Genomic DNA, 25,220 nt, shown 5'->3' with positions numbered 1-25,220 from the left:
CTCAGCTAGATCCTAAACCACGCGTTGTCCTTTCCAGCTCCCATCAGGCTCCAAACTGATCTGCAGGTCAGAGATCTGGGCTTTGCAGGCAGTGGCCACGTACTGGTGACCCCGGGAGCCAGCATCACCTCCAGTCAGAGCCAGAATGTCCAGTCAGAGTCAGCACCTCCAAACAGAGCCAGTATCTCCAGACAGTGCCAGCCTCCACCAGCCACAGGGTCCCAACCACAGACAGCACTGCAAACACCTTCCCGGCTGCCTTGTGCTCCCCATCAGAAGAGCCATGCCTCAGGAGTCACAGAACTCAGCTCAGTTCAGAGCAGGATGGCCATGCTCTAACCACTGCACCTCCTAAGGTATTCTGCAGCCTTTAACAGAAGACTGGGCATCACAGAATCAGAGGAACACAGAATATCTCGAGTTGGATCATTGCACCGTGGCACTGCGCACCAGGACAGGGAGGGGATCTGCAGTGGGGGGCACAGGAGTTGAACCCTTCAGCTTAAAAATCTGCTAAGAGAACAGCATGGGGAATTCCTATTCCCTGCTAAAGGCAGTGCCTGTTTCACAAAAACTAAATCTGTGTCAGTTGGAAGCTGCTGACTAGAGATGTGACAGTGAGTCTCAATGTCTTGAAGCAACAACCACTGGAACTGGTCCTAGGCTGGACTGGTGACAGTGTCCCACTGCAGTGGATAGAACTCCAGGAGTGCAGCAGGAAGAGGAACAGTGGGTATGCACGTCAGCAGGTGATGAGAGTAGGGTTAATACACGTGTTTCTCAGAGAGTATCATCAGGCTCAAAGTTTTAGGAATAAGTCAAGTATTCCTCACTTCCCAGAAGACTGAATTGTCTGGAAATGATGCTGAAATTGTCTGGAAAGAGTCATGAGGCCATTTGGGTCTAGGCCATTTGGTCACTTTTAAAAGGGAACTGGTGCCAGAATTAAAAAGCTAAAATGCATAAGCTTTTGCAATCTTAAAAAAAAAAAAAAATCATGGTAAACAGGACTTAACAGAACTCACAGCTTTTTACACCAAGTCCCAGCAGGGGGCATGAAAATTTTCAAAACTCTAGAAATATTACTAAAAATTACATATGACTACATAGGTAATCCTGTGATCTTTCCTTCATTACCACAGATTTCTTATACTTAAAAAAGAGCTCCTGGACTGGTATTTCCTACTACTTCTAAAACCTCTCAGGATCTCCCAGCAGGAGGGGAACGCCAGTCTGGCACTGAGCAGTAGTGGCATAACAGCGTGGTATTCCCCCCTCCCAATCCTCCCTCTGAAATGCTCCTTTTCTTGCTTCTAAAAGCAAAGAGAGCTGAAAAAAAAAGCATTCTGCTTCACCAGCTCAGTCCCACTGATGAGCTGACTGATGCTAAAGTCAGCCAAAGCATCTCGTGATGATGTCCTGATGTCTGACAGCATTAAACAGCTCCATCAGTCCCACGGACAGTGACACTCCCTCCATGCAAAGGACCACTGCCCTCACTAATTTTGAGAGAGCACACTTGGCTCACATCCCTGAGAGCTGGCTAGGCTCCATGCAAGCTCCAAATCCAAACTTGTGGCAGTGTGAATATCTTCACTTTGCTGACCTGCCAGCAAGGCCTAACAAAAGCTTGCAGAAGGTGACTATTACGGCTGTAATTGCCAGTCAGAAACAAAACAAATTATAACATGTCTCTCAGATAATGATGGAATCACAGAACATGAAGAGAAAACAAGGTGTGATGACCTGCATTACAGTTCTCACAAGCTCCACTGGGACAGCTGAGGTGATAATCAGCCTCACCATGATATTAAGTTCTTCTTACACGGCCTCTTTGTCAACATAATGGCTGTTGTCAGCTTGCAACAAAGCAAAATTATTAACAAAGACACTAGCAGGGAGAAACCCCAAGGAAGAGCTGAGCAAACCTGCCAGAGGACAGCAGCTTGTCTTTCCGGCTGCCACTGGCCAGGAGTGGCACCAGAAAACCTGTCTGAGAGCCACTGGATCACAGAGGACAGGAGGTACAGTCAGAGAAGGAAAAATACATGGTGACAACAAAGCTTGGTGGAGGACACACACAGGGGGTCAGAGAAGCAGCACAAATTGATGCGTTTCTCTTGATAGCTGTGTGCCAAACTCAGTGGATTAAAATACTTTTGCCTGTGTACTGATCATGAGCAAATGTAATTATACTCTCAACAGCTGAATATTCCAGCTCCTATTTTCCATGAGTACATTGGCAGTCATGGTAAAATGAGCTGTTTGTGTTGTAGGTGACTCTTCATTGTGTCTGAGACACAAAAGGGTGACAGAAGAGGAAAAGATCCAGGGAGCCAGGTGAATGCACTGGATTTGCACAAGAGTAACAAACTTTGTTGGGTTGGACATGCACATTAATCTCCTGGATTTCAGAGTCTCTACAGGCTTTGAAGTCACTGCCACCACTCACCAGTAAATGAGACATTGCCAAGCAACATGAATAAAACAAGAATAATTTGATCAAAGTGTAGATAATCAACTACACGTTTACTACATTAGACACAACATGAATAAATGAGCAGAGAGAGGGCGAACTTACTGTGCCATGCTAAAGCAAGTAAGCAGGGCAACAGTTTTGCTTATTTCTTCAACTTAAAAATGCACTTTTTTTTTCTGATTTCTACACATTCACAGCACCTTAAACATAGAACAGATGTGCCAGTTTGCCTCACTTCAGTATCTTCTTTACAGTTTCAGCTGAGACCCAAAAAGTACAGCATCCAACTCCACTAAGTGAGTTCATGTGGCAAATGGAACCATCTGGGTAAAACAGCCAAATGCAAAGGCTGGGGAACATCTCAGAAGAGCCTGGGCACAGCCTCAGGCTTGGGCAGCTTGAACTCGCCCCAGACAGGGAAGCCCAGAAATGTCCAGGCTATTCCCACCATGAGTTTGCCTGGGGTTTTAGTGCTGGCAGGGTAAGAAGCTGGTAAGAACAGACAACTCAAGTCCTCACTGTTAACAAATCCACTGATTCCTTCCTATTTCAAAGGGAAGATTCTGCCAAAAGTGTGCAGGAGCCCTCTTTACTCAGTCTATCTGTAGAAAGGTTCAGAGATTGTTCAGGCCCCTGCCAAACCAGGGCTTTTCTGACAGTATCTACCATGCAGTCAGCCCCAGGGCAGAGGGGGAAACTGTGCTGAACATGCAGCCTCATCCTGTGCTCCTCACAACCCTGTGTTTATCACACTGTGTCAGACACAGAGCACAGCAGCAGGAAATCCCAAGTTCCTGTGCACAGGCTGCCCATCTTCCCATCTGCAGCACGTGTTCATCAATGTGTCCAACACTGCAATCCAAACACCACCCTGCACTGGTTTTCCAAGTCCTGCACTGTCCTGAAAAGGCATTAGAGAATTTTTAAGAAAGAAACCCACACTCAGAAATACCTTATAATCAGGCAGCTTTCTTGCTCTTCCAAGAACGACACAGCTCTGTTCCTCAGGTGACATCCCCCTGTACATTCTCCATTTAACTCTCCCTTACCTATTGTAAATGATCTCCAGCTTCCACAGTCAACTCATGGCCAGAGACTTCAGGAATCAGCCAGCAAACCATCCAGCCTTAAAAAGGTGAGTGCACCTTGAAACTCATTGTAAAACCAGCACAGACCACACATCTGCAGTTTCATAACAGCCTATGATACACCCAGCTGGAGTTTCTCTTCCAAAGAAAATGGAAGAAAAAATGGAATAACATTCACTGACCAAAGAGAAACCACCAGATTATTCTTGTTGGGTGCACGCAGATGGGAAATACTCCAGCTCCACCTGCCTTCAGGGTTTCCAGAAGCTGGGCTACTTAATGCTTCTTGGATGCAGAGGAGGCAGATGCATCCTGAGGAAGATGCTCCCACTCCTCTGCTGAAGGCGATGACGCAGCAACAGCTTGGCTGGACATCACCTGATGTCTGCAGCTTGTGTGCCACAGGATTTCGGTTTGAAGGGAGGTTTCCTGGACCAAGAACTGCAAAGTTAATCACAGAATTCCCCTCTGCAAGAAGAGGTTCTGCCTGAGCACAGCTACAGACCAAGGAAAAGCATCTGACAGCAAGCTAAGGACATGCCCTGCAGCTCTGCTAACTAGAACATCCCCACGTCAGCTTGAGTGGCACTGAGCAAAGAGAACCTCCTAGGAGACAGCAAAAACACTTACACTGCTTTACATTTACACTCCATATGAGATTTATTTTTCACAATGCTGCCTTGATGGAGGCAATGGCTTGGAGCAAACAGCTGTTAAAATTAGCTTATTTTTGGCTATCTGATTCATCCTACTTTAAAAGCTTTGGGCTTCTGCTGGAGAAATGCACACCCAGTGACCCTGACATAACAAACAGTTTCTTGCTTTGCAGATGTTACCTGATGGCACAGAGGCCAGCAAATATGGAAAACCACCCTCAGAGAACAGCCTGAGTCCTCAGCCCTATAAGCAGCAGGGATTGCAGAAAAACAAGCACTCCTGCTCTTGTGCTGTGCCATGCAGCCCAGTGCAACCCACCCTGTGGCCATGTCTAGTCCCTCTGGGCATGATGTTCAGCCCATGGTTTACTTCAACCCCCCAGCCTGAGCAGGCAGGGGCTGCATTCAGGGGCTGGGACACATCTCCTGCCCCAGCCAGCACAGCCCTGCAACAGCTGATTCTTCCAGACCTCTGCAAAAATGTCCGAATATACAGATTTACCCTTACTTCAAAGCATAGCACACTCTCAATATACCATTTAACAGTACTAACATTGGTCACAACCGATTTTAATAATTAAAATCACTGACTGAAGTGTTTTTTTTCCAAAAACTGTTGAAGATTTCCCCCTCCCGCCCCAGAACACTGTACCTGCATGGCAGTGGCTGACCCACATCTCAGTCAGAGACACCTGTGTGTGCTCCTTCCCAACCCTGCTCTCTGTCACCAGCAACCCAGCCCAGTAACGACTGTGTGACTATGCAGACAACAATCTCCTCCTCGTAGTAACATTAAGGATGTATAATATTAAACTATTCCTTTTGTTCTCAGGGATTTGATACCCTGCCAATACTTGCAGCTGCAAGCATGGTTATTGCCTCTCCTTTATCGCTGTAATTAATTTATCTGCTCATTTCTTCTGATTTCCATTTAAATAAAGCTTTCTATTACTAGCCACTTTCATTCATCTATTTCGATTTCCTTTCTGTTTTTAATCCTGTGTCTTGCACTGAAGAGCCTGTAAGTGCTAATTGTGTTCCAGCTGAGGTCACCAAGCACAAAAAAGATACTAATGTCTGTAAAGTGAGATACATCATACAACTGAGAACATTTTCATTCATAACACAGAATCACAGACTGGTTTGGGTTGGAAGGGACCTTAAAGATCATCTCATTCCACTCCCCTGCCATGTGCAGGGACACCTTCCACTATCCCAGGTTGCTCTAAGCCCCATCCAACCTGGCCTCAAACACTTCCAGGGATGGGGCAGCCACAGCTTCTCTGGGTAACCTGTGCCAGGGCCTCCCTGCCTCACAGGCAAGAATTTCTTCCTAATATCTAATCTAAATCTCCTTTCTTTCAATTTACAACCACTGTCCCTTGCACTGTCACTACATGTTCTTGTAAAAAGTCTCTTCATTGAGTCAGTTAAATTATAAAGAGAGTCAGTTAAATTATAAAGACTAAAAGTAAATGTAAGATTAACTTCACACTGAAATATAAAACCTTTGCCTACACTTTCCATCAGAAATCTTCACTTGGACACTCTGGCACAAGAAACCTTCTTGGCACCTCAAATACAGATGGAGGAAAAAAAAGATCCTGCCCCGGCAGAGCAACGATCCAGGTCTGCTGTCTGTCTTTCTCTAACTCTTCAGTACTTCTCCCGGTACAGACGCTGTTGTGGGGGGAAGACGATCAGATGAGGAAGTTTTTTCAGGACACCTGGTTCACAGTCCGAGCTACCTCTCAAGGCACCGCGTTCCCTCCCTCCTGCTCATCGCGGAACCACCATTATTCCGCGGAAAACCGCGCAGGGCAGAGCCCCCAGCGCCTGGCTGGCTTTAGCAGCGTTTGAACACCGAAACGCGGCGCGCGGAGGATGCTCGGGCGCGGGGTGCTCAGCGCGGAACGCCCGCGGATCGCCGCCCCGCTCCGCCCGCGGATCGCCGCCCCGCTCCGCCCGCACTCACCGTCAGGCTGCTCTCCTTGCTCTGTCGCCGCGGCGCCGCCGGGGAGCCCGGGCTCTGCGGAGGGAAGCGGAGCGCATCATCGCGGCCGCTCTCGGAGCCCAGCATGGCTGCGCGGGGCGGGGAGAGGCGGGTCCCATGGCACGGCTCGGCTCGGCTCGGCTCGGCAGGCAGGGATGGAGGGAGGGGGAGCTGCGGGAGTTCGCTGCTCCGCCTCTCTCGCCTCCGCCGCACCGAGCCGGGGACGGGGCGTGCAGCGCCGTGGGACGGCGGGGGTGGGATGAGGGCGTCACACCCCCCTGAGGACAGCGACAGGAGTCTTGGTGTCCCACGGGGTGGCACTTTGCCCTGCTGGGTACGAGAAGAGGGACGGGGACGGTGACATCCGCTGCTGGGGACAGCGATGGTGGCAGTGTCCTGCCATCGGACCGTTCCTGCCTGTCTGTGTGTGGAAGGGTGGCATCGTGTCCCCCTGGGGTCAGGGACACAAATGCGTCCCACAGTCCCCCCAGGCTGGCAGTGGCCCCCTGTACCTGTCGCAGGGTCACTGGTGGGGCTCAGATGCTGTGACAGCTGATCCGCAGCGTGTGAATCGCTCTTGGCATCATCACTGGGCTGTGCCAGGACTCCCACCCCAAATCCCACTGCCCGGGCACCCAGTGCTCATCCTGGGACTCAACACCCAGCAGCAGCAGCAGCATCATCGTGCCTAGCACCACACACGTGCAGTTCCATGGCTGTTCTGCTGTCCCCTTGGTGGCAGTTGTGACAACCTGAACGGGCAGCATTTAGCTGCTCTCTAGGAAGCCATAAACAAGGTCTGGCCCTGTGCCCAGCACAGCATAGCTCTGTGTTGTTCCCAGTTGTGGCTTTTCCCCCCACCCCCTGACCTGTTTCCAAGAAATGTGGCTGAGCTTGCTGGAGAGATCTTGCCAGCATTTGTTTGCAGGGTGGCTGCTGCCCAGGTCTAAGAAAGCATCCTGGCCAATGCCACGGAGCTGCTCCACAGTGGGAGACAGCCTGTGCCAGGAACAGACAAGGAGGCAGTCAGAGCAAAGCAGCTCAGGATGGCCCAAGACACACAAGGAAATAGAGAGACAGGCCAAAAAGACTTTGAGGGTGTGCAGAACAGCTTCTTGCAACCACGAGTTTATGGTCAGATGCTTTCCTTACTAAGGACTCTTCTGCAAAAGCTGCCACAGCTCCCAGGAAAAGCAGCTTCCCAAACGGGTGCAGACACAAGCTGTTCTGAGAATTAACGCCACCAGCAGCCAGATAGAGATTCAGAACTAGTTCAAAGCAGGGGTGAAGCCAGGACTTCAATTTGGAAAAACCTGTAATAAAGGAGCAATGGAAAGAAAGTATCATGGAGGTGATGAAGGGAATGAGAAAAGTCATGACAGGGATTTCCGACAGGCTCATGGTTGAGTCAACCGAGCAAAGCAGTGCATGGCACCGAAAGGCTGAGAGAGCCTGGAGAAGAGAAGGCTCCAGAAAGACCTTAGTGCAAACTTTCAGGACCTGAAGTCGGCCTACAAAAGGCTGGAGAGAGATTGTGGACAAGGGCCTGGAGTGATAGAAAAAGGGGGGCAATGGCTTCACACTGACAGAGGGCAGGGTTAGAGTAGATAGTAGGAAGAAATCGTTCCCTGTGAGGGTGGGGAGGCCCTGGCACAGGTTGCCCAGAGAAGCTGTGATTGCCCAGCCCTGGAAGTGTCCAAGGCCAGGTTGGATGGGGCTCAGAGCAACCTGGGATAGTGGAAGGTGTCTCTGCCCATGGCAAGGGGACAGGATGGTCTGTAGTCTCTTCCAGCTGAAACCATTCTGTGACTCTGTAACTCCTCAGGTATCTCAGATGTGAATTTGACTGAAAAGGTGTCTATGAATTTGAGTAAGACTCAGCACCGTGAAAACAGAAGGTAGCAAATGTTGCTACAAAGGAAGCTCTGCAGAAGTCAGTTAATCTGACGTGTTCCAAGCCAACTACAAAAACATGGGAGTCAGATACCTTGAGAAATTAATTTTTTTTGGCACAAGGATTCACCTGTGTTTTTTTGAAGGAAGTCACAGCCTACAAGTTTATTTGGGTTCTCTGAGGAATTCACAGCAGATGTGTGGACAGGGGTGTCTGGTGATGCATTACATAAGATTCTAAAATGCTTTTGACTGCGTTTAGGTGCTCGCTGTCTCCAGCCTGGGCAAATTTCTCAGAGAAACAGCAGCACAGGGAGTCAGTACAAGATGTTTGATGTAGAAGAAATAGGGAATGCAAAGTGCTGCACTGTATCATGAGAAATGCCATGAATCTAAACCAGAAATACTGACCTAGGTGAAACAGACCACCTGAGGGAAAGGCTGAAGGGAACTACTTAGGCAGCACGTGAGAAAGAGGGTTGAGGCAAAGCGGGACAAGCTGTGAGAGAACACAAAATTTAAACCAAGAAACAGAGAATGTCAGGGAGACACTGAGAGCACCAGACAAGCCAGGTTCACATGGCAGCAGCACACCAATGAAACACGCATTTCCCCAGCGGTATTTCAGGAGTTGCACTGCAAAAGGACTCAGCCCTTTCACACAGAAATGAAACAGAAAACTCAGGTCTGGGACCAGTGGGGGGAAACGCCAGAGGGTGGGGAAGCACATCCCAAATGGAGTGTGATCCACCAGCTGTGGCAGTCATGTGGTCATATGGTGGTGTTTTGGCAGGGAGCAAAGAGTTTCATGGGAGGAGCTGGAAGAGGGCCCTGTTCTGCATCTGCAGACCTGTGGGGAAGACTTTCCCAGGGATATGTATGGATGTGTTGCAAGAAAAAGTGCAGAGATATTTACTGGACATTTGGACAAAGACAGGGGAGGCCAACTGTCCACAGGTCAGCATCCTGTAGGTTAACTCGGGGTGATGTGCTGGGTGAGGCACTGAGGAGGGGCTGTGAAAGGACAGGCTGGAGTGGATGAAGTCATTGAGAAAAAAGCTTTGGACGAATTCTTTGTGAATACTCTCTTTGGGAGGGAAAGCTGGAGCTGCAGGAAAACACAATGAGATACAGACATGGGCGGATGTGCAAGTGTAAAGAGAGGACTGTGCTGGACACAGGCCCAGGCTTCAGGCTGGAGTGGCAGGAAAATTCATAGGGTTGTTAATAGTGACTGAAGTGGCCAGAAAGGAGTGATAGGACAAAAAAAATCCAAAGGATCTTGACATTTTTTTACTGTTTTACCAGCTCGACACAAAGACTAACTATTCTGCATGCAACAAATCTGTCTGATCTGAGAGTTTCTAAAAGAAAATGACTTCTTGACTTCCTGCTCTGGGTGGATTCCTAAACTACTTAAATAAAAACCCATTTATTCTTAGATTCTGCTGTTTGGCTTTTTCCCAAAAACTTACCTGGGGGTCCCCGCTGGTTTTTCGGAGGCTCATATGCCCTGAGTCGAGTTGGTGTACTGGGGACCCAGAGATGTAGTAGCCATTCACTGTAAGAACAGATGGAGAGTTAGCGGGCCTGCTGCCAATAGCAAATGAAAAATTGCACAAATTTAAACACTAATCCCATAACTGAATATGCAGCTATAGATCACAGTGTTTTAAGACTTAGTTTTATTTCTCATTACCCTAGTCTGATCTGCTTGGTAACAGATTCAACATTTTCCTGAGTGGAGTCTGTTTTGCACTGACCATAATCAGTGAGTGATCTCTCCGTGCCCTTATCCCAACCCACGAGCCTTTTGCTGGGAGTTTTCTCCCCCATTCACCTGAGGAGGAGAGTGATGGAGTGGCTTGCTGGGCACCTGGCATCCAAAAAATACTGGTCTAAGGGAGTTGAGTTTTCATGTCAAGAAGGCAAGCCTTGTAAGATGTTTATGGTTCATGCACGGAACTATAAATTGCCTTTTTTTTTTAATATACTGAGCAAGGAATAATGCTCCAAGTAGTGTTAAAACAAGATACTCAACTACATTATAAATCCTTGGTCACAACGAAATGCACAATCTTCATGCAGACTACCAACTCAGCTGCAGCAATAAAGAGGGACATCCATCCGAAAATTTCTACAGAAAACATCCTCCAGCCTGCATTATTTACAGTCAGCTGGCAGCAATGGCCTTTACATTTAACACTTTTTATTCTAGAGTAATTTTTGCTTTGCTTTGTCATTCTGCAGTACCCAGTGCTTTTCAGTGCAGTTATGCATCTGACTCTGTTACTTGCTTCCCTGCAACCTCAAGTCAAGACAGAGATGATACATATGGTCACCCCTGTAGCCATCACATGCTAAAACGCTTCACTGTGCATATGTTCTGCGTGGAAGAGCATCAGCCAGCCCATGTGCATCTGCAGCTCTTTGATTTCCCTGCCCTGTCAGACAGCAGAACTGAGAAAGTGCTTGTTGGGCCACTTTTTGGCCTCTGTGCTCCCAGAAGGAGCTGCCCCAGCTCTTGAGTGGACACTTCAGGCACCCAGACAGAAGATGGACTGGCAGGGAAACCAAAGCCCAGAAGATGGGTCAGAAGGGAAAGCCCCACCACGTTTGCTCTGCTACACTCTCATGACTGTGTAGCCTGGAGAAGAAAAGGGTCTGGGGAGACCTCAGAGCCTATTCCAGTGTCTAATGGGGCTACACGAGAGATAGCAAGGGACATTAAGCAAGAGTCTGGAGTGACAGGACAAGGGGCAACTGCTTTAAGCTGCAGGAGGGTAGACTGAGATCAGAGATTAGGAGAAAATCTGTGAGAGTTGGGGAGGCCCTGGCACAGGGTGCCCAGAGAAGCTGTGGCTGTCCCAACCCTGGAAGTGTCCAAGGCCAGGCTGGACAGGGCTTGGAGCAACCTGGGACACTGGAAGGTGTCCCTGCCTATGGCAGGGGGTGGAACAAGGTGATCTTTAAGGCCCCTTCCAGCCTGAACCATTCTGTGATTCTATAGCACAGCAAGGCTGTATCCCACTGTATCACAGCACTTTGCTTTGCTTTGCTGAATGGCAGAGCAGCAGATTGACCCCGTGCAGTGGCCAGGCACAGCACCAAACAGTACCTGCAGAACTCTTCTGTGACACAGGGCTCTTTGGAGTCCCAGGGACACTGCTCGGCCGCTCCCACGTCGTTTCTGTTGAAGGGAAGCATCAGTGTGAGGGTGACGGAGGCTTTTGCACACATACCAGTTATGACTTTTACACATAAACCAGTGGGTCTGACCCTCACTGTCCTCTGAACCAGGTTCTTACCCTGTGAGGAAGATGCTTGCACCTCCCTGCACTCCCTCTCTTCCTTAATCTCTTCCTGCTATAGCTGCCAGCTGGGATGGGTGGAGACAGAGCAGACTGGAAGCTGCATCACTGGTTCTTCCAGATCACTGCCTGGGAACACTCACCTCACCTGCACTGACCGCCTTTCCGGGTGGAGTGAAGTGCAGCCCACTGCAGGCATCGCCACGTGCCAGCCGTGCTGCTCAGCCTGGGGACAGGCACCAAGCACTGGCAGTGCCTCTGCCCCTGCTCTCTCCGTGAAAGGCAGCTGTGAGTGACTCACAGATGTGCTTTCAGTGACATATGCACAAGCGTAGCACCCTTTTCCCCCGAAAAAACTATTTCCCTGGAAAATCTCCTTTTTTCCACCCAGGTCACTTAGCAGCTGGAATATGCAAATGTCTGTCCCACAAGTTGTGACACTCCAAAGACTACTGCTGCTTTCCCCCCTCAGCTGCCTCTGAAGTTTAACCATTCCGCTCATTTTCTCACTAAATGGAAAATTCTTTTTGACCACATGCTGAAGACAGAAGATTTAAGTGCAAAACTTTTTTTAAAAGTTGTGAACAGAAGACAGTGGAGTGAGAGCAGCAACTCCACAGAAGTCCAGCTAGAAAGCCCAAGGCACCATTCCTTTTGAATGCACGTCAGTTCCAAATCAACTAAACAATACTGATTGCCAGATGGTATCAAATAAGAAAATAAGCAAATCACTGTAATCAGTTCCAAGGACTGTTTTGGCTGCTTTATTTGAAACTGCTGTTTCCAAAATCCCAATCAACAACCATCTAATTCTTCCAATGCCTGAAATCCTGCATCTGTGTCAGTATTGTGGATGACCATGGTCAAGTGGTGATGGAGGAGAGCCTTTAAGGATTAACAGTTTAGGGTTGGCAGTGAGCACCTCCCTCAGGGCACATAAGGCCTCCTGTCCTGGGTCAGTGCTTATTTGGGCATCAAGCAGCTTCAAGAACCATAAAAAGGCCTATCTTTATATACACATTCATGCACACATGCATACAGATGTGTGTGTCTGTGTGTGTGTGTGTGTATATATGCACAGGGATGTCCTCGAGGGGTGCGTTAGGTCCCTTATTTCAGGAAAGGACTCAGGATTACAGATCCCAGATGGAAGCAGGTGCCATCCCCCACACCTGTAATGTCCCTGAGATACACGCCCTGCCTTTCCCTATCCTTCCCCCCTCACCCCCTCCCCAAGTCACAGCTTGCTTTTGCTTGCAAAGAAAAATACTTTGAGCTTTTTCTTCCCTTACAAGTGCAAAACCAGATGAACTAGAAGCTTTGCTGAATCACGGGGGAATATTTAAATTTTAGTCTGTTTTTGTGAACTGGGTAGTAAGTAAATAAATTCCACGCTAGGTCAATAAAGAAGCATTGAGAAGTATTTTAACTAAACAGAAGCAAAATGAAATGCAAAGAGTCGTCTTTTATGAGTCAGCTTGTCTTGGCTTACAATCCACAAGTTAAATGGTTAAATAAAGACAAATTCTAATTTACATTTACTGTAAGGCAAAGGTAAACAATACAGTACCCACGTGTCATGTAGATTTTTTTTTTTATTATAAATAGTTGATAAATTAATAGTGTGAGCTGAGATCTGTGGGGAGGGGATGTGATGCCCTCTGATGCTGCACCCCAGTGCAGTCAATGAAGTAATGGGTTTTTGTCAGCACTGACTGACATTAGCAGTAAAGCGAGTTACCTTCATTTTGGGGGCTTTTTGGGGGTTTTACACAAGCATATCTGTCTCCAGGATTTTTGCATTTTTGAGACCCTACAGAGGAATATACCTAAAAACCTACCAAACAGATATGAAATGTCATTAATTGGTTAAAGAGACATAGCTCAGTTGGCCAGAGCATGGTGCTAACATAAAGGTTGTGGGTTTGATCCCCGTGTGGGCCATTCACTCAAGACTTGGACTCGATGATCCTTATGGGCCCCTTCCAGCTCAGAATATTCTGTGATGCTGTGAAAATTACCAGCTGCTTCTTGTAACTGGTCTCTGCTTTGCCTGCTGGCTGCTGTGGAGCTGCTGTGCAGCGCCTCATTCTCTGCCACACAGAGGACCCAGACACATAACTTGAGGGCAGAAAATTCACACATGAAAGAGCAGTGCCCAGTGGTTAGCAGATTTGTGAATCCAACCCAAACCATTCAGTGTCTCAACAAATTTTCCAAAATAAAATGACTTTGGAGTTAAGCACATTGAAAAATAAAAAATCCCCAATGCTATAAAATGCATAAAACAGAAAAAACATCTTTAATTGGGTAGGAAATGAACAAGAGTGTTTTAACTCCATTTATTTTGAGCATTAGGAGAAAAAAAAGTTCACTTCTGTGCAGGGATTATTCTGGCAGCTCAAGTAGGGATAGGAACTAATCTGGATCAGGACTGCACTGCTGGAATGCCATCTACTGGAAGCAACTACATTTACCAAGGTAAAACTGTAACATACCAATTTCGCTGCAGCTTAGTCATGATAAGAAGTGAGAGTGGGGATTAGAAGTGAGTGGGGGGATGACTTTTTTTACAGACACACAGAGAAGGCTTGCTGGGAGATAATGCACTGTCTGATACAGCAGAGTCTTGTCTGGGAGTACCACATGGAGCCTTTGATCCTGGTGCTTGGAAAATCCAAAGACTACTCATAACCCTGGGGTAAAACAGTGATCATGGCTATTAGGAATAGATTCCATACTGGCCTAGATTTTATATCCCACACAATTTTCCCCAGAGGATGTTCCAGTCAAGCTAAAGCCTTGTACTCTGAGTGCAGTTTAGCACCGGCAGACCAACACCAACAAGTTCTGTCCTCTCTTATCAGCCACATGTTAATTAGACCATTTAGGCAGTGTGGGGAAGGAAAAACCAGTGGCTTCTTTGAGAGAGATGACCCAGTAATTTGGCTAGACTGGCATGTTCCTGGAGCTCCTGCCCAGCACACCTCACCGTGTCCCTGAAATCCCAGGTGCCAGCCCAGGGCTCAGCAAAGGCAGATGCATTACAGGGGCTCTCTCTGTGAAGAAAACCAGTGAACTTACAGACAATTCTCGACTGTGAAGGAGGATTGTGAACAAAAAGAAGTACTGCAGCCCTGGGAGATACCCAAGGTCAGGGCTAGGAGCCATTTGGTCTAGTGGAACATGTCCCCTGCAGGGAGCTGGCACAAGGTCCCTTCCAATCCAAACCATTCCGTGGTTCTGTGCAATTTGGTTACTGAACAGTGAGGCAGGAGAAAACCACTTGTTAAAACTGAAATGACGTAGTAAAAGGAAAAATAGTTACAAGATCCAAGCTACACCAGCCAACGGAACCAGAGAGGGTTTTCACAGAAGTGGTGAAACATTTCCTACCAAAGGAAAGTGGAAACCTGTGGTGTTTGGGGGAAGAAAGGTCACTTCTGTTTGGCAGAATGAGAAATGACATGATGTGTCAGGCCTTCAGAGAGCCACACACTCTGGGATGTTGTGCTAGTCAAGAAACGCAGCTTCTGAGGACATCCTGAAGCAGAGGATTTCTGTGATCACACTGTAGCAGCTGAAGAATGAATTGTTGGTCCCGCTTCCATGAATTCAGTAGCACTCTGAGCCTGAAGGAGCTGCTTTCCAGTTTGAACTTACAACATCAGCCAAACGTCAGGGTTTTATGTACCAGCACAGTCCCTCACGAGTGTGCTTATATTCCTTTCAGGAATGGATTTAGTACCTCAGCACGGTGTCATGTGTAGTTCTATTTTAGGAGCTAAATGCTCCATAGTTTCATTGTCTAAACTACAAGAATGGGGCAGATCAAGCTGGCAGACCTCTGGGTCTGCTTACTGTGCAGAAACCTTTCCTGGTGTTACGGATCTGTAGCACCTGCCATGTGCCACCCAGCTAATGGGGCTAACTCACATCTTTATAAATAGATTTGGAGTTTATTTTGGCTTTAACAGCAATAAATCTGTGATGCTGAGCAGCGCCAAACCCAGTTTCTGCCCTGGATAACCTGAAGCTGTGCAGGCTGCACAGGCCAAGGATGAAGGTACGCAGACATGGATGAAGAACAGCAGCAGAACACGTCCCCCCTCAATGCCACAAGAGGAAACCCTGCAAACTTCTCCCAAACTGGTCCTGAAAACAAGCAGAACTAGAAGTCACATTTGCAGAAGGGTAAAACAGGCCCACCCAGTCTAAACTCCTCCCTTTTGGATTCACTTTACTCTTGCCAGTGGCAGGCAGGAAACACCTTGCAGACAGTTTGCAAAGCCTCTATAATTTTTCTCTGCTTGTCCACTGCATCTCCATAGGCTCTCAGCAAGGTTTGTGGCCTGTCCATGGCTCCCCAAAGGGTAAAGACTGGTTGGCCCTGTGACTCAGAGGGTGGGCAAACAGCCCTGCTTTGGAAACAGGTTTCCTTGAACAGCACAGTACTGCGCTCCCAGCCCAAACCTCACATCTGCCTGGAGCCAGCACGCTCTGAACCTCACCTCACCAGCCAGGAGCAGAGAACTGTCACAGGTCTCGCCCCTCATGTCCCCTTTCTGGCTAAGAGCTTCCCCACATTTGTGATGATCTGGCAAAGGTTTCATGGCACTTCATTTCTTGATATTGTGTGTGGTAGAAAAAAAGCCCAAAGGAATGGCCAAGGTAGTGTGGGGGTTTGGGCACGTAAGGTGGGAACATCACTCACAATGCCCTGAGACTGGTGTGAACCATTCAAAACTTTTGAAGTAGAAGGAGTGTGTGAATTAGAGTGCAATGAACATATCTTCCCTTCTTTTCTACAGAGGATGTGTAGCACAAGGAGATTTTGTTTCATTGGAACAAGGAGGTGTCACCTCTGCATCAGTTCACAGAACTGACTCAGACCAGCCCTGACCTCCTGCAGACCAAAGGCTGTGGACTCTCCTGATTCAACACAGCAGCTTCTTCATCTTTGTGCTCCCACACTGTGGTCCACTGAGCCCTGCAGTACTGAATCCTGTATGGGTCACCTGGATCAGTATCAGTTCAAAAGGCCCAAACCACCAGTTCAGGCAAGAGCCTCTGAACTGCAACACCATTGTCTGCAGTGACCTCACACTCCTCCATGGGCCTCCCAGGACTGTGGCTTTTACCTCCCTCCTCATACCTAATAAAAAGAGACAAAAAAAGCAGGCAGAAGTGATCTCTCTGCACCTGCATCAAACATGAGAGTCAAGCACACAAGTGCTGAAAGCAGAATACCGGGTAGCACATGAAGTAGTTCAGCAGGAGTTGCGGTGTCAGAACTAAAATCCACTTCCATCCCAGACAGTTCAATAAAAGAGAGACTGAGGCTGCCAAACAGCTTTTGACCTCAATCTTGAAAGACACACCACGGAGACAGGCACCATCCAGGAGTTCCTGAATTGTTCTGTCCATGTGTTGGATGGAGAGGTGCTCGTTGCCACCTCCACAGCATGGGAAAAGCTGCTGACAAGAGCTCTCACTTGATCTTTCAAAATTATTCCTGGGATATCTACCATGCCCCTCCTTTTGCAAACACCACGTGACAAAAGCAAGCCCTTCACGGCAGGCTTAGCAGTGATAATAATGCTATTTCCAGCACTTTCTGAGACTTTGTTTTTCTAGGTTTTAGGCCACTTTACCACGGCAGGTTCCTATACTACCCTTTAGCTAGGGCATCCTGTAGCAGAGGGAAATTATCACTGAAACGTTTTAACTGTATGAGAAAAAATGTGTAATAAAAATGCTTGACATCTCTTTGGTGTCTCCATAGTGACTTACTCTTTGAGCTGCAGTTTGTAAGTTTAGCTGGAGTAGGAGTTGACTGTAGCTGCTGAGGCATGAAAAAAAAAACCCTCAACTCAGAGACCTTTCAAGGAAATGACCACTTTCAACCACACATTTCAGGACTGCCCCAGAACTTACTGGTGCAGGTGGCATTTTACTAATGATGTTTGTGATGATAAGAATATATGGACCTTAATTAGAATCAAGATTACATGAAAGCAGAATTCCTGCTTTCCAGGAGATAAAATGCTGTTTAGTAAATGGGAAGGACCTTACATCAAAGACAAGAAAAGGCTGGAAATAAGAACACACCATGTAAGATTGACCTCAGCTGTGAAAGCAAGGTGGCAGTAAGCCACACAAACACTGGTGTCATAAGTACATAAGTAATATTTAATGTGATGGGCAAGGTAGCTGGAGTGCAATTGTTTGACTAATGCAAGAGGTATTGCAGCTGCAGCCCATCAGAGAGTTTCTTCAGCACAATGAAATATTTTCCTGCTGAATCTACCACCCACACACAATTGTAAACCCCTCCCACAGACACTGAGCAACTCGTTAACCACATAGTGGCTGTTCATTCTGGGCACTCTTTCTGGTGTTTTGACATGACAAGTGAGGTTGCACAAGGCAGATTCCAGGCATCTACCTCTAATGTCACTGGTGCAGACTCAGCCTTCCTGTGGCAAGGCCATGCTGAGAAAACCTTAGGTATATTGAAATTGTCTTGGGCTTCATTGTGTAGATCATATACAGCTCAGAGGCCTTTACAATTTTCAGGATTTCAGGCCTTTACAATTTTTCAGGATTGAACCTGTTTCAAAGGATGATAAATGGGGAGTGTTTTTCTGGTGGGACCATCAAGTGGAGACAGACAGGAATGTGCTGTTTGTCATCTGGCTCATTTACCTCTGCATGTGTTTGTTTCAGGGTCACCCTAATTCCTTCATTACTCATTTTCCTAACATCTTCCTTCCACATAAGAACACTGTCTCATATATTCTATTTCTTTCTAGTTAAGAACCAACTCCTTGTGTTTTTCCTGTAAAGACAATGAAAATTAGACCACACAACAACACATGGTGGAAATACTGTTACGGTCAGATAAGATCATGAAATCATAAAATAGTCTGAGTTGGAAGGGACCCAGAAGGATCACGGAGTCAAACCCTTAAGTGAATGGCCCATATGGGGATCAAACCCACAACCCTGGCATTATTAGCACCCTGCTCTGACCAACTGAGCTCATCTCAGGGTCAAGATGTACAACAAAGGTAGATAATCCCAGTCTGGAAGGACACTAACCACTGGAAACAATGGTGACAATAATAGTAATGCCTCACAAGAAGGGAGGCATCTGTTGTATTTTGAAGGCTCAGAAGAATCAAGATGTTACTCGCCCCTAAAATCCCATTTCCCCTCCCAGGAATGGGAGTGGATACTTGCATTGCCACCAAATGAAGAATGACTTCCATTGAGTCCCAGGCATTTGTTGTTTTCTACAGTGATAAATATTTTTCCTGTAGTTTAGGCTTTACAGACTGAAAAAACAGGCCTGACAGGGCTTTCAGGAAGTCCCACTGTCCCTGCTCTACCCCAGAGCAAGGCCAGTGTGAATCTGCATGGTTTTGCATAACCTGCTCCAGTGCTACAGACTCCCAGGCAACCCTGTACTCCCACACTTCACTTCCAAGAGAGCTTGGAAGGGTTAGTTGTCCTGGTTGCAATTGAAATGTGTTACTGGATCTTCTAGTGATGACAGGCATTGGGAAGTCTTCTCCCTAATGGCATTTATGCAATTTAAGCCTACTTTCATGACCCTGTCCACATCTTTGCTTTCTAAGGGCAGACACCCCGAATCTCTCAGCATTTACCCACAGGCTATGTTTTCCACATCTTCCATCACTTTTGCTACTCTTTTCTGGGCTTTATCCAACTGACTCACATTATTTCCTGAAGTGTAGAGTCCAAACAAGATAAAATATTCCAGCTGAGGCTTTATAATTTCCTTGTAAAGTTGGAAGCTTACTTCATGCCTCACAGACAACACTCCTATTTATACAATGGAAAATGCTGGCTGGTTTGTACTAGCACAACACTGCTGGCTCTCACTCAGCTTTAGATCCTCCAGAGCCCCAATGTCTTCATCTGTAAGCTGTTCCATTGCCTGTCTTTGCCACTTAATTATTTCTGATGAAATCTCTGATCTTAAATGCATCTTTCCTGAACAGCATCCTCCTATTCCAGGGTGATTGTGAATTCTGAGCCTGTTCTGCACAGGAGAGAACACCGTGTTCTCTCCCAGCTCCAGTTAAAAGTTATTGTTTGAATAAGTGCTCTCAATGTCAACATGCCAGTCCTCACTGGAAATACTGCCTAGAATGAATTCTCGGGCAGATCACTGCAGGATTCCCTTCAGCACAAACTCCCCTTTGACAAGGGACCATTGATGGCCATGCTCTGAGGACGAGCTGCCAAACAGTTTTGCAGCAGCTTACTGTAATTTAACTATGGTCCCCCCTTTGTTTTCCCTTCAGTCAGCTTTCAGACTGCCTTTGCTGCTTTTCAGACCCGTTTTCCCATCAATGAATTGCCTTTCCTTCACACAGGTCCCCTACCCACAGCCCCTGCCTGGATGCTGGATAAATGTTTAGCCATGGTCCTACCCCATGAGAGGGCCCATACCTCCTCTCACCAGTGCTTTTCAATGATGGAAATGCTAAAACTGCCAAGAAAGACCTGCTCTTGATAGCATTCCCCCTTAGAAAGGCAGTGGGTGCCAGCAAGGCCCCAGAGTGGGGCAGAAGGATGCTCTGTACCTGACCTGGGGCTCAGCCACACCCCTGAGCTGAATGAATCCCCTCTCTGCCCTGCAATCTGTCCCCCACTGACTGGCAAGGCAAGTGGTTGGACACCCAAGACAGCTGGAGTGCTGCAAGTGAAGGACATGCCGCTCTGAGGATGTCCAAATACAACATTTATATGAATAGACAGTGAACCCAATGCCTGGAGCTTCCACAGTATGCTCACCACACTGCTGGGTGACTCTCTTCCACCTCAAGCATGAGAGACCTGTGATGGAAGGGGCAACCAAAGGGAGGCTGCAGGATAGCAGTGCCTCAGGGACATGTGCCAGAAGAAAGCAAGAGTATGGATCTGTGTGCCCCAGGCTCCAAGAGACCTCACAGAGCGCTGTTCAGCCTAAAATGCAGTGCTACATTTGCTGTCTAACACCAGCCCTGAAGGAAAAGCCAGAGTGGAGCACTCCAGCAATTAACTGCCTTTAGTGGCAGGCCAAGACTGCATCCCTCTGAGCCCTGGAGAAGTGGGATCAGAGGTGGCCTGCAGTAGGGTGCTGTTGTCAGGGGCTCAGCAGTGGCATCCTTGGATGGAGAACCCTTGGATGGAAGCAGCTGGACAGGATCCCTTGGGTGCACACAGCGCATGGACAACGCAGAGCTCCAAGGAACTGCTGGGAGGGCTCCAGCTGAGGAGAGCTGGGGATACTGCTGGATGCTCTGTGCCATGGAGAGGAGCCCTTCCTTCCTTTCTTGCTTCCTTCCTTCTCAACCCTCTCCATAAAGAGATTCCTGGTCCCTGGGAAATCAGAGAAGTGGCCGTGACCTTACACACCAAGAGTTTTGCAGCAACTGCTGTTGGTGGGTAATGATGAGTAGGAGACCTTTAATTACATAGTTCACTGAAGGCTGGAGTGATCTATGAAGGCCACTGAAGGCCAGCCAACTGTCTTCCACTGACCTCTGAGTTCCCATGTGTGTGCATTAAACAGTGACACCTCTGTCAAATGCTTCAGCATAGTTTCATCATCTGGTAAATGGTAAACTGAGAGCAGCCTAGAAGTACATCTGCACCTTGATGAAGAAGAGACCTGGCTCCTGCTGCTGAAACAATGGTGCTAAGGAGGCCAAGCAGGACAGAGGCCCGTGGAGCCCTGTGACAGAGATGTGTGCCAGCACCATGTCCTCATGACAAACATTGCCAGTGTTCATCTTAGTACTCCCAGCAGCAGCTGCAGCAGTGACAGGACAAATAAGCAGTTCAGACAAGTCAGCAGTGAGCTGTCCAGTCTGTGAGACTGGCAATAAATACTACTCATGCCAACGCAGCTCTACCACAGGAAAGAAGGAGACTGCAGGTTTAAGGCTTATAGCATATTGTCTTTGACTTATCCTATGGCTCAAACCCGGAGAATACATCCTACTCAAAGTGCAGTTCCACTGGTAGGAGCAAGTCCCACATGCCAAATGTGACTTTATGGTGACTGCTTGGCCCAGCAGGTCCAGCTCTGCAGCACAGCCAAGGAAGAAAGTGTATCAACGTGAAACTGGGCCAACATGAGCCTATGGATAGTTCTGAACTACAAGTTTTGCGGGATCAAAGGTCAAATTAGTCAGATTAAATCAAAACAGTGTCCAGACAGGTGCTCACGCCAGGCCTGGACAAGGCTTCACCACACACTTCAGCCAAAAGGCCTGGAGGTTGCATTCTGCATTGTCTGAAGCCTAGATGACACCACAGGTGACACTTTTTTGGCACATGAGCACTTTGAGGAAGCACAGGCATTTGAGATCTGAGTCTGACCATGCAATACAGCCCAGCCAGAGCAAAAATACTCTCCAGCAGGATCACCCAGCTGACAAACTACCGTGCAGTCTCTATGCAGCTGGAAGACTTTGAGGCAGCAGCATATTCTAACTGAGCAGGCTGAGACAAGCTGAGCTTGCCAGGAACACCAACTCAGCTGGAGGTAGTTGAGGGGTCAGAGTGCCCCTGTACATGCTGCAGGAGATTCCTGTTGTCCTACAAAATGCTACAGCCCTCACAGAACTATGGGAGGCTCAGAAATGCAGGATTCTTGAGTCCAGCATAGGAAAGAAGAGCAAGCCTAACTTCAAAGCCGACTGGGCTTAGGATTAGTCTGGTGAGGAGATTCTCATCTGAACAGAACTTGAATAAGTGATCCCTAAAGCAAGGCTCAGGACACAGAAACCCCACTTCTACCCTACCCTCTCTTACATGCTGATAATCTGAGAACCACACAGTGCTGTAACAGCTGAGAGCACAACCATAAGTGGTTTGGGCATTCTCCTGAGAAAGACTGGTTGGAAGTGACCTCTGGAAGTCTTCAACCCAGCTACTCTGAGCAGGATCACTGCTAACAACTGATCAACCATAGCTCTGTCTAGCCAGTTTCTGAGATTTTCCAAGGACAGAGATTCCCCCACCTCCCTGGCCATCCTGTGCCAAAGTTATCCTCCCTTCCTAGAGGAATCAGAAGTCTCCTGATTTCTGGCCTGAGCTCCCAAGCAGGATATGGCTACTGGCCCTTGTTACACTACTTGTAACTTTTGTGAGGGAAGTACAAAACTGCCTGACATTATGGAGAAACTTAGTCCCAGCCACCCACCTTTCTGAGGCAGGGTCCCTGTGACAAGAGCTCTTATCACAAAAGAAACAGCCTCTGCCTCTTACTGGTTTTATCTGGCCTCAACCCAGCGAGTATGGGTCCATCACAGGGATGGCTCAGCACTGAGTATAATCACCTCCTCACACACATCTGACTTGCAGTGGGGATGGGGTATCAAACTCCTGCTGATCTCCCCAGCTGTGCAGGGGATGCTGCCCATCGGCCAGAGCAAACCGTGCTTGAAAATGGAGGCAAGGCTAGATGGAAATGTACCTTCTGCAGAGGTACCTTCTGAGGGAGTGTCCTCTAAGATGTGAGTGCATCAAACCCCAGTAAATAATGGCTTGGCAAAGTCCTAGGCCAAAGCCTTCTGAAATAAAACACATCAGTCCCTGAACAGACCGTGAGGTGCATTGGGACAGCCCGTGGCTCTCCTTGTGAGTGAGATAAAGGAATGCCAGGGGTCATTCCTGATGGCTGCAACTTCGATGTGAACAAGGTTAGCTCCTGCTGGCCTCTCCTTCATGTCACTCTGGCATTCTTTTTGCTAAAGAAATGTGGATTTGCTGGTCACAAGACCCTGTTTTGCAATGCTGCTGTGAGCTCATGATGAGAAGAGCAGGCAGACACAGAGCCTTAGGTAACCAAGAGGTGGTACAAGTTTGACAGGTCTGGAGCAAGTGATAAGATCGTGAGTTAAGTCTGCTCCTCTACCAACACGACAGTGAATAGAACACACACATATAGACTGAAAGCTTTGTCTGTGCTGTCCCATTACATCTGTTTTTCTTTCCTTGTCTCCATGGGCAAGCTGAGTTCACTGTTTCTGTTTTCCTCAATGGTGCTTTAGTGATATCTGATGTTCTATCAAACTACTTTACATGTATGTATCTGTAGAGACATAAATACCTCCAAGTAAAGGAAATAGGGAATGTGGTAAAAATTTTATCTTTAACAGTATTTCATATTCTAAAACATTTACAACAGGGGCATTTCTATTTTACATTCTCTGTCTTTTGTAAACGTTTCAGAACTCTTCTGATGGTCAGAATTCAGATGACAGAGGATCATAAAACTAAATCTTCCTGTATTTTCTTTCATATGGTGTCAGGATCATATTAACTACCTTGGCTCTGCAGCTTATTTGTTATTAAAATCAACTAGCAAGATGATTTCTTGAAACAGATCTGTGCTGGTATGGTGAAATATTTACTGGAAAGCCACGCCCACTTACCATTTGTGAAGGTGTTCACATAGTACCTGCGACCCTGGGGAGACATGTAGCTCTGCCAGCCGGGGGGAAGGTGGCCGTTCAAGGTATCTTCTCCTGGCTGAGGAGTTGCCTTCCGGGGTTTCTGCTGAGAAAAGAAAAAAAACCAGAACTATTAAATCAATATCTAGATAATGTAAAGTCTAACCAGACACATCTGGAAAGAAATTAAGTGGTTTGGCATTCTAGAGATTCCAATACACCGAAAGACTTTCAGTCCATTTCTCCCTTCATCTGTCCTAGATTCATCCAGAACATGAAGCAACACTGCCTTGAAGAAATCACCCTTTGGGACAGAAATGAACCCCTCTGTATTTAATGTCCCAAGGCACCTGGACCTGTCCAAGAAAATGACTCCTGTTAAGCAATAAAATGCAAAGCATCAAATGATCAAGGGTCTGAGAAAGAGGCAGGCATCTGGCCCTCATGGACCTTCCCGCGGATATACCAGTGGGTCAAAGCACTGATCACAGAGGTGCTGTCACAATTTTACAGGGGCACCACCACCTTCAGACAGTTCCAAGACTGCAGAGCCATGTTGCCTACAGGAGTCACATGCTGAAGTAAATTTATTAGGATGCTGATTATACAGATAATGCATGTAATTAGAAATGCAGACATTACTGATCTACACACAATCTGGATCCATATTGTCCAGATACAAGATCATTAGGATCCAGATTAATAAGAGTGATGCAGATAATTAGGAACAGCAGGAGATGAGCACCAGGCTGTCACCTGCTCTCCAGGCACACACAGAGGACTGCTGTCAGGGTTCAGGTGCCACATCTCAGCTATACATCTCTTCACCAACTCAGCTGCAAGCCTCAGTGAAGCTTCAGGGTGTGGAAAAAGAAAGAGGTGAAACTGAAGTGCATGTAATTGTCTGTACTACCTTGCATCCCCTGGACTATTCCCTCTTACAAATAGTTTTGCTATTACCAGTTTTGCTGGTTTCTTGGTAGCTTGGGATTTACAGCTTGATGTGAAATGGGCAAAGAGGGATTCACCTCAAAGGAGGCATGAACACCCTCTGGTCCCTTCACCCAGGAATGCTGAATGTAGGGAGATAAGATGCATGGCCAAAGATCGCCAGTCACAAGTCGCCAGGGCTGCAGCTACGGAGCCAGCAGCCTGCTCCTGGCTCACACCCAGAGAGCTCCAATTTGCCTTTCCACATTCCCTAAGGCATTCGAGGCACTCACTTTTGTCTCTGTTTGAATTGTCTTCAAAGGAAGAAATGCAGAAGAACAAGGAAAAATGTGTGAAATGGGAACTATTTATCCCACGGGAGCTAATCCTT

General features: G+C 47.4%; 1 protein-coding gene across 7 annotated transcripts in view; it reads right to left on the bottom strand.

Moving 5' to 3' along the window:
- The window catches only part of GAS7 (growth arrest specific 7), an 85,932-nt gene that overhangs the window by 29,560 nt on the left and 31,152 nt on the right, over positions 1 to 25,220 (bottom strand). For 4 of the 7 annotated variants that reach the window (XM_039562152.1, XM_039562148.1, XM_019291946.3 and 1 more), the window contains exons 2-5: positions 23,882 to 24,005; positions 11,228 to 11,299; positions 9,585 to 9,670; positions 6,199 to 6,252 (exon numbers count right to left, since the gene is read on the bottom strand). In XM_039562152.1, coding sequence (XP_039418086.1) covers positions 6,199 to 6,252; positions 9,585 to 9,670; positions 11,228 to 11,299; positions 23,882 to 24,005 — 336 coding nt within the window. The remainder of the gene's footprint in view (positions 1 to 6,198; positions 6,253 to 9,584; positions 9,671 to 11,227; positions 11,300 to 23,881; positions 24,006 to 25,220) is intronic. The other 3 variants (XM_039562150.1, XM_039562153.1, XM_039562151.1) reach the window with 2 other exon arrangements.

This window comes from Corvus cornix, chromosome 18, assembly GCF_000738735.6.
Source record: "Corvus cornix cornix isolate S_Up_H32 chromosome 18, ASM73873v5, whole genome shotgun sequence".
NCBI classification, from domain to species: domain Eukaryota; kingdom Metazoa; phylum Chordata; class Aves; order Passeriformes; family Corvidae; genus Corvus; species Corvus cornix.
Note: the sequence above shows the minus strand (reverse complement) of the source record. Positions and strands in the feature narration are given on the sequence as shown.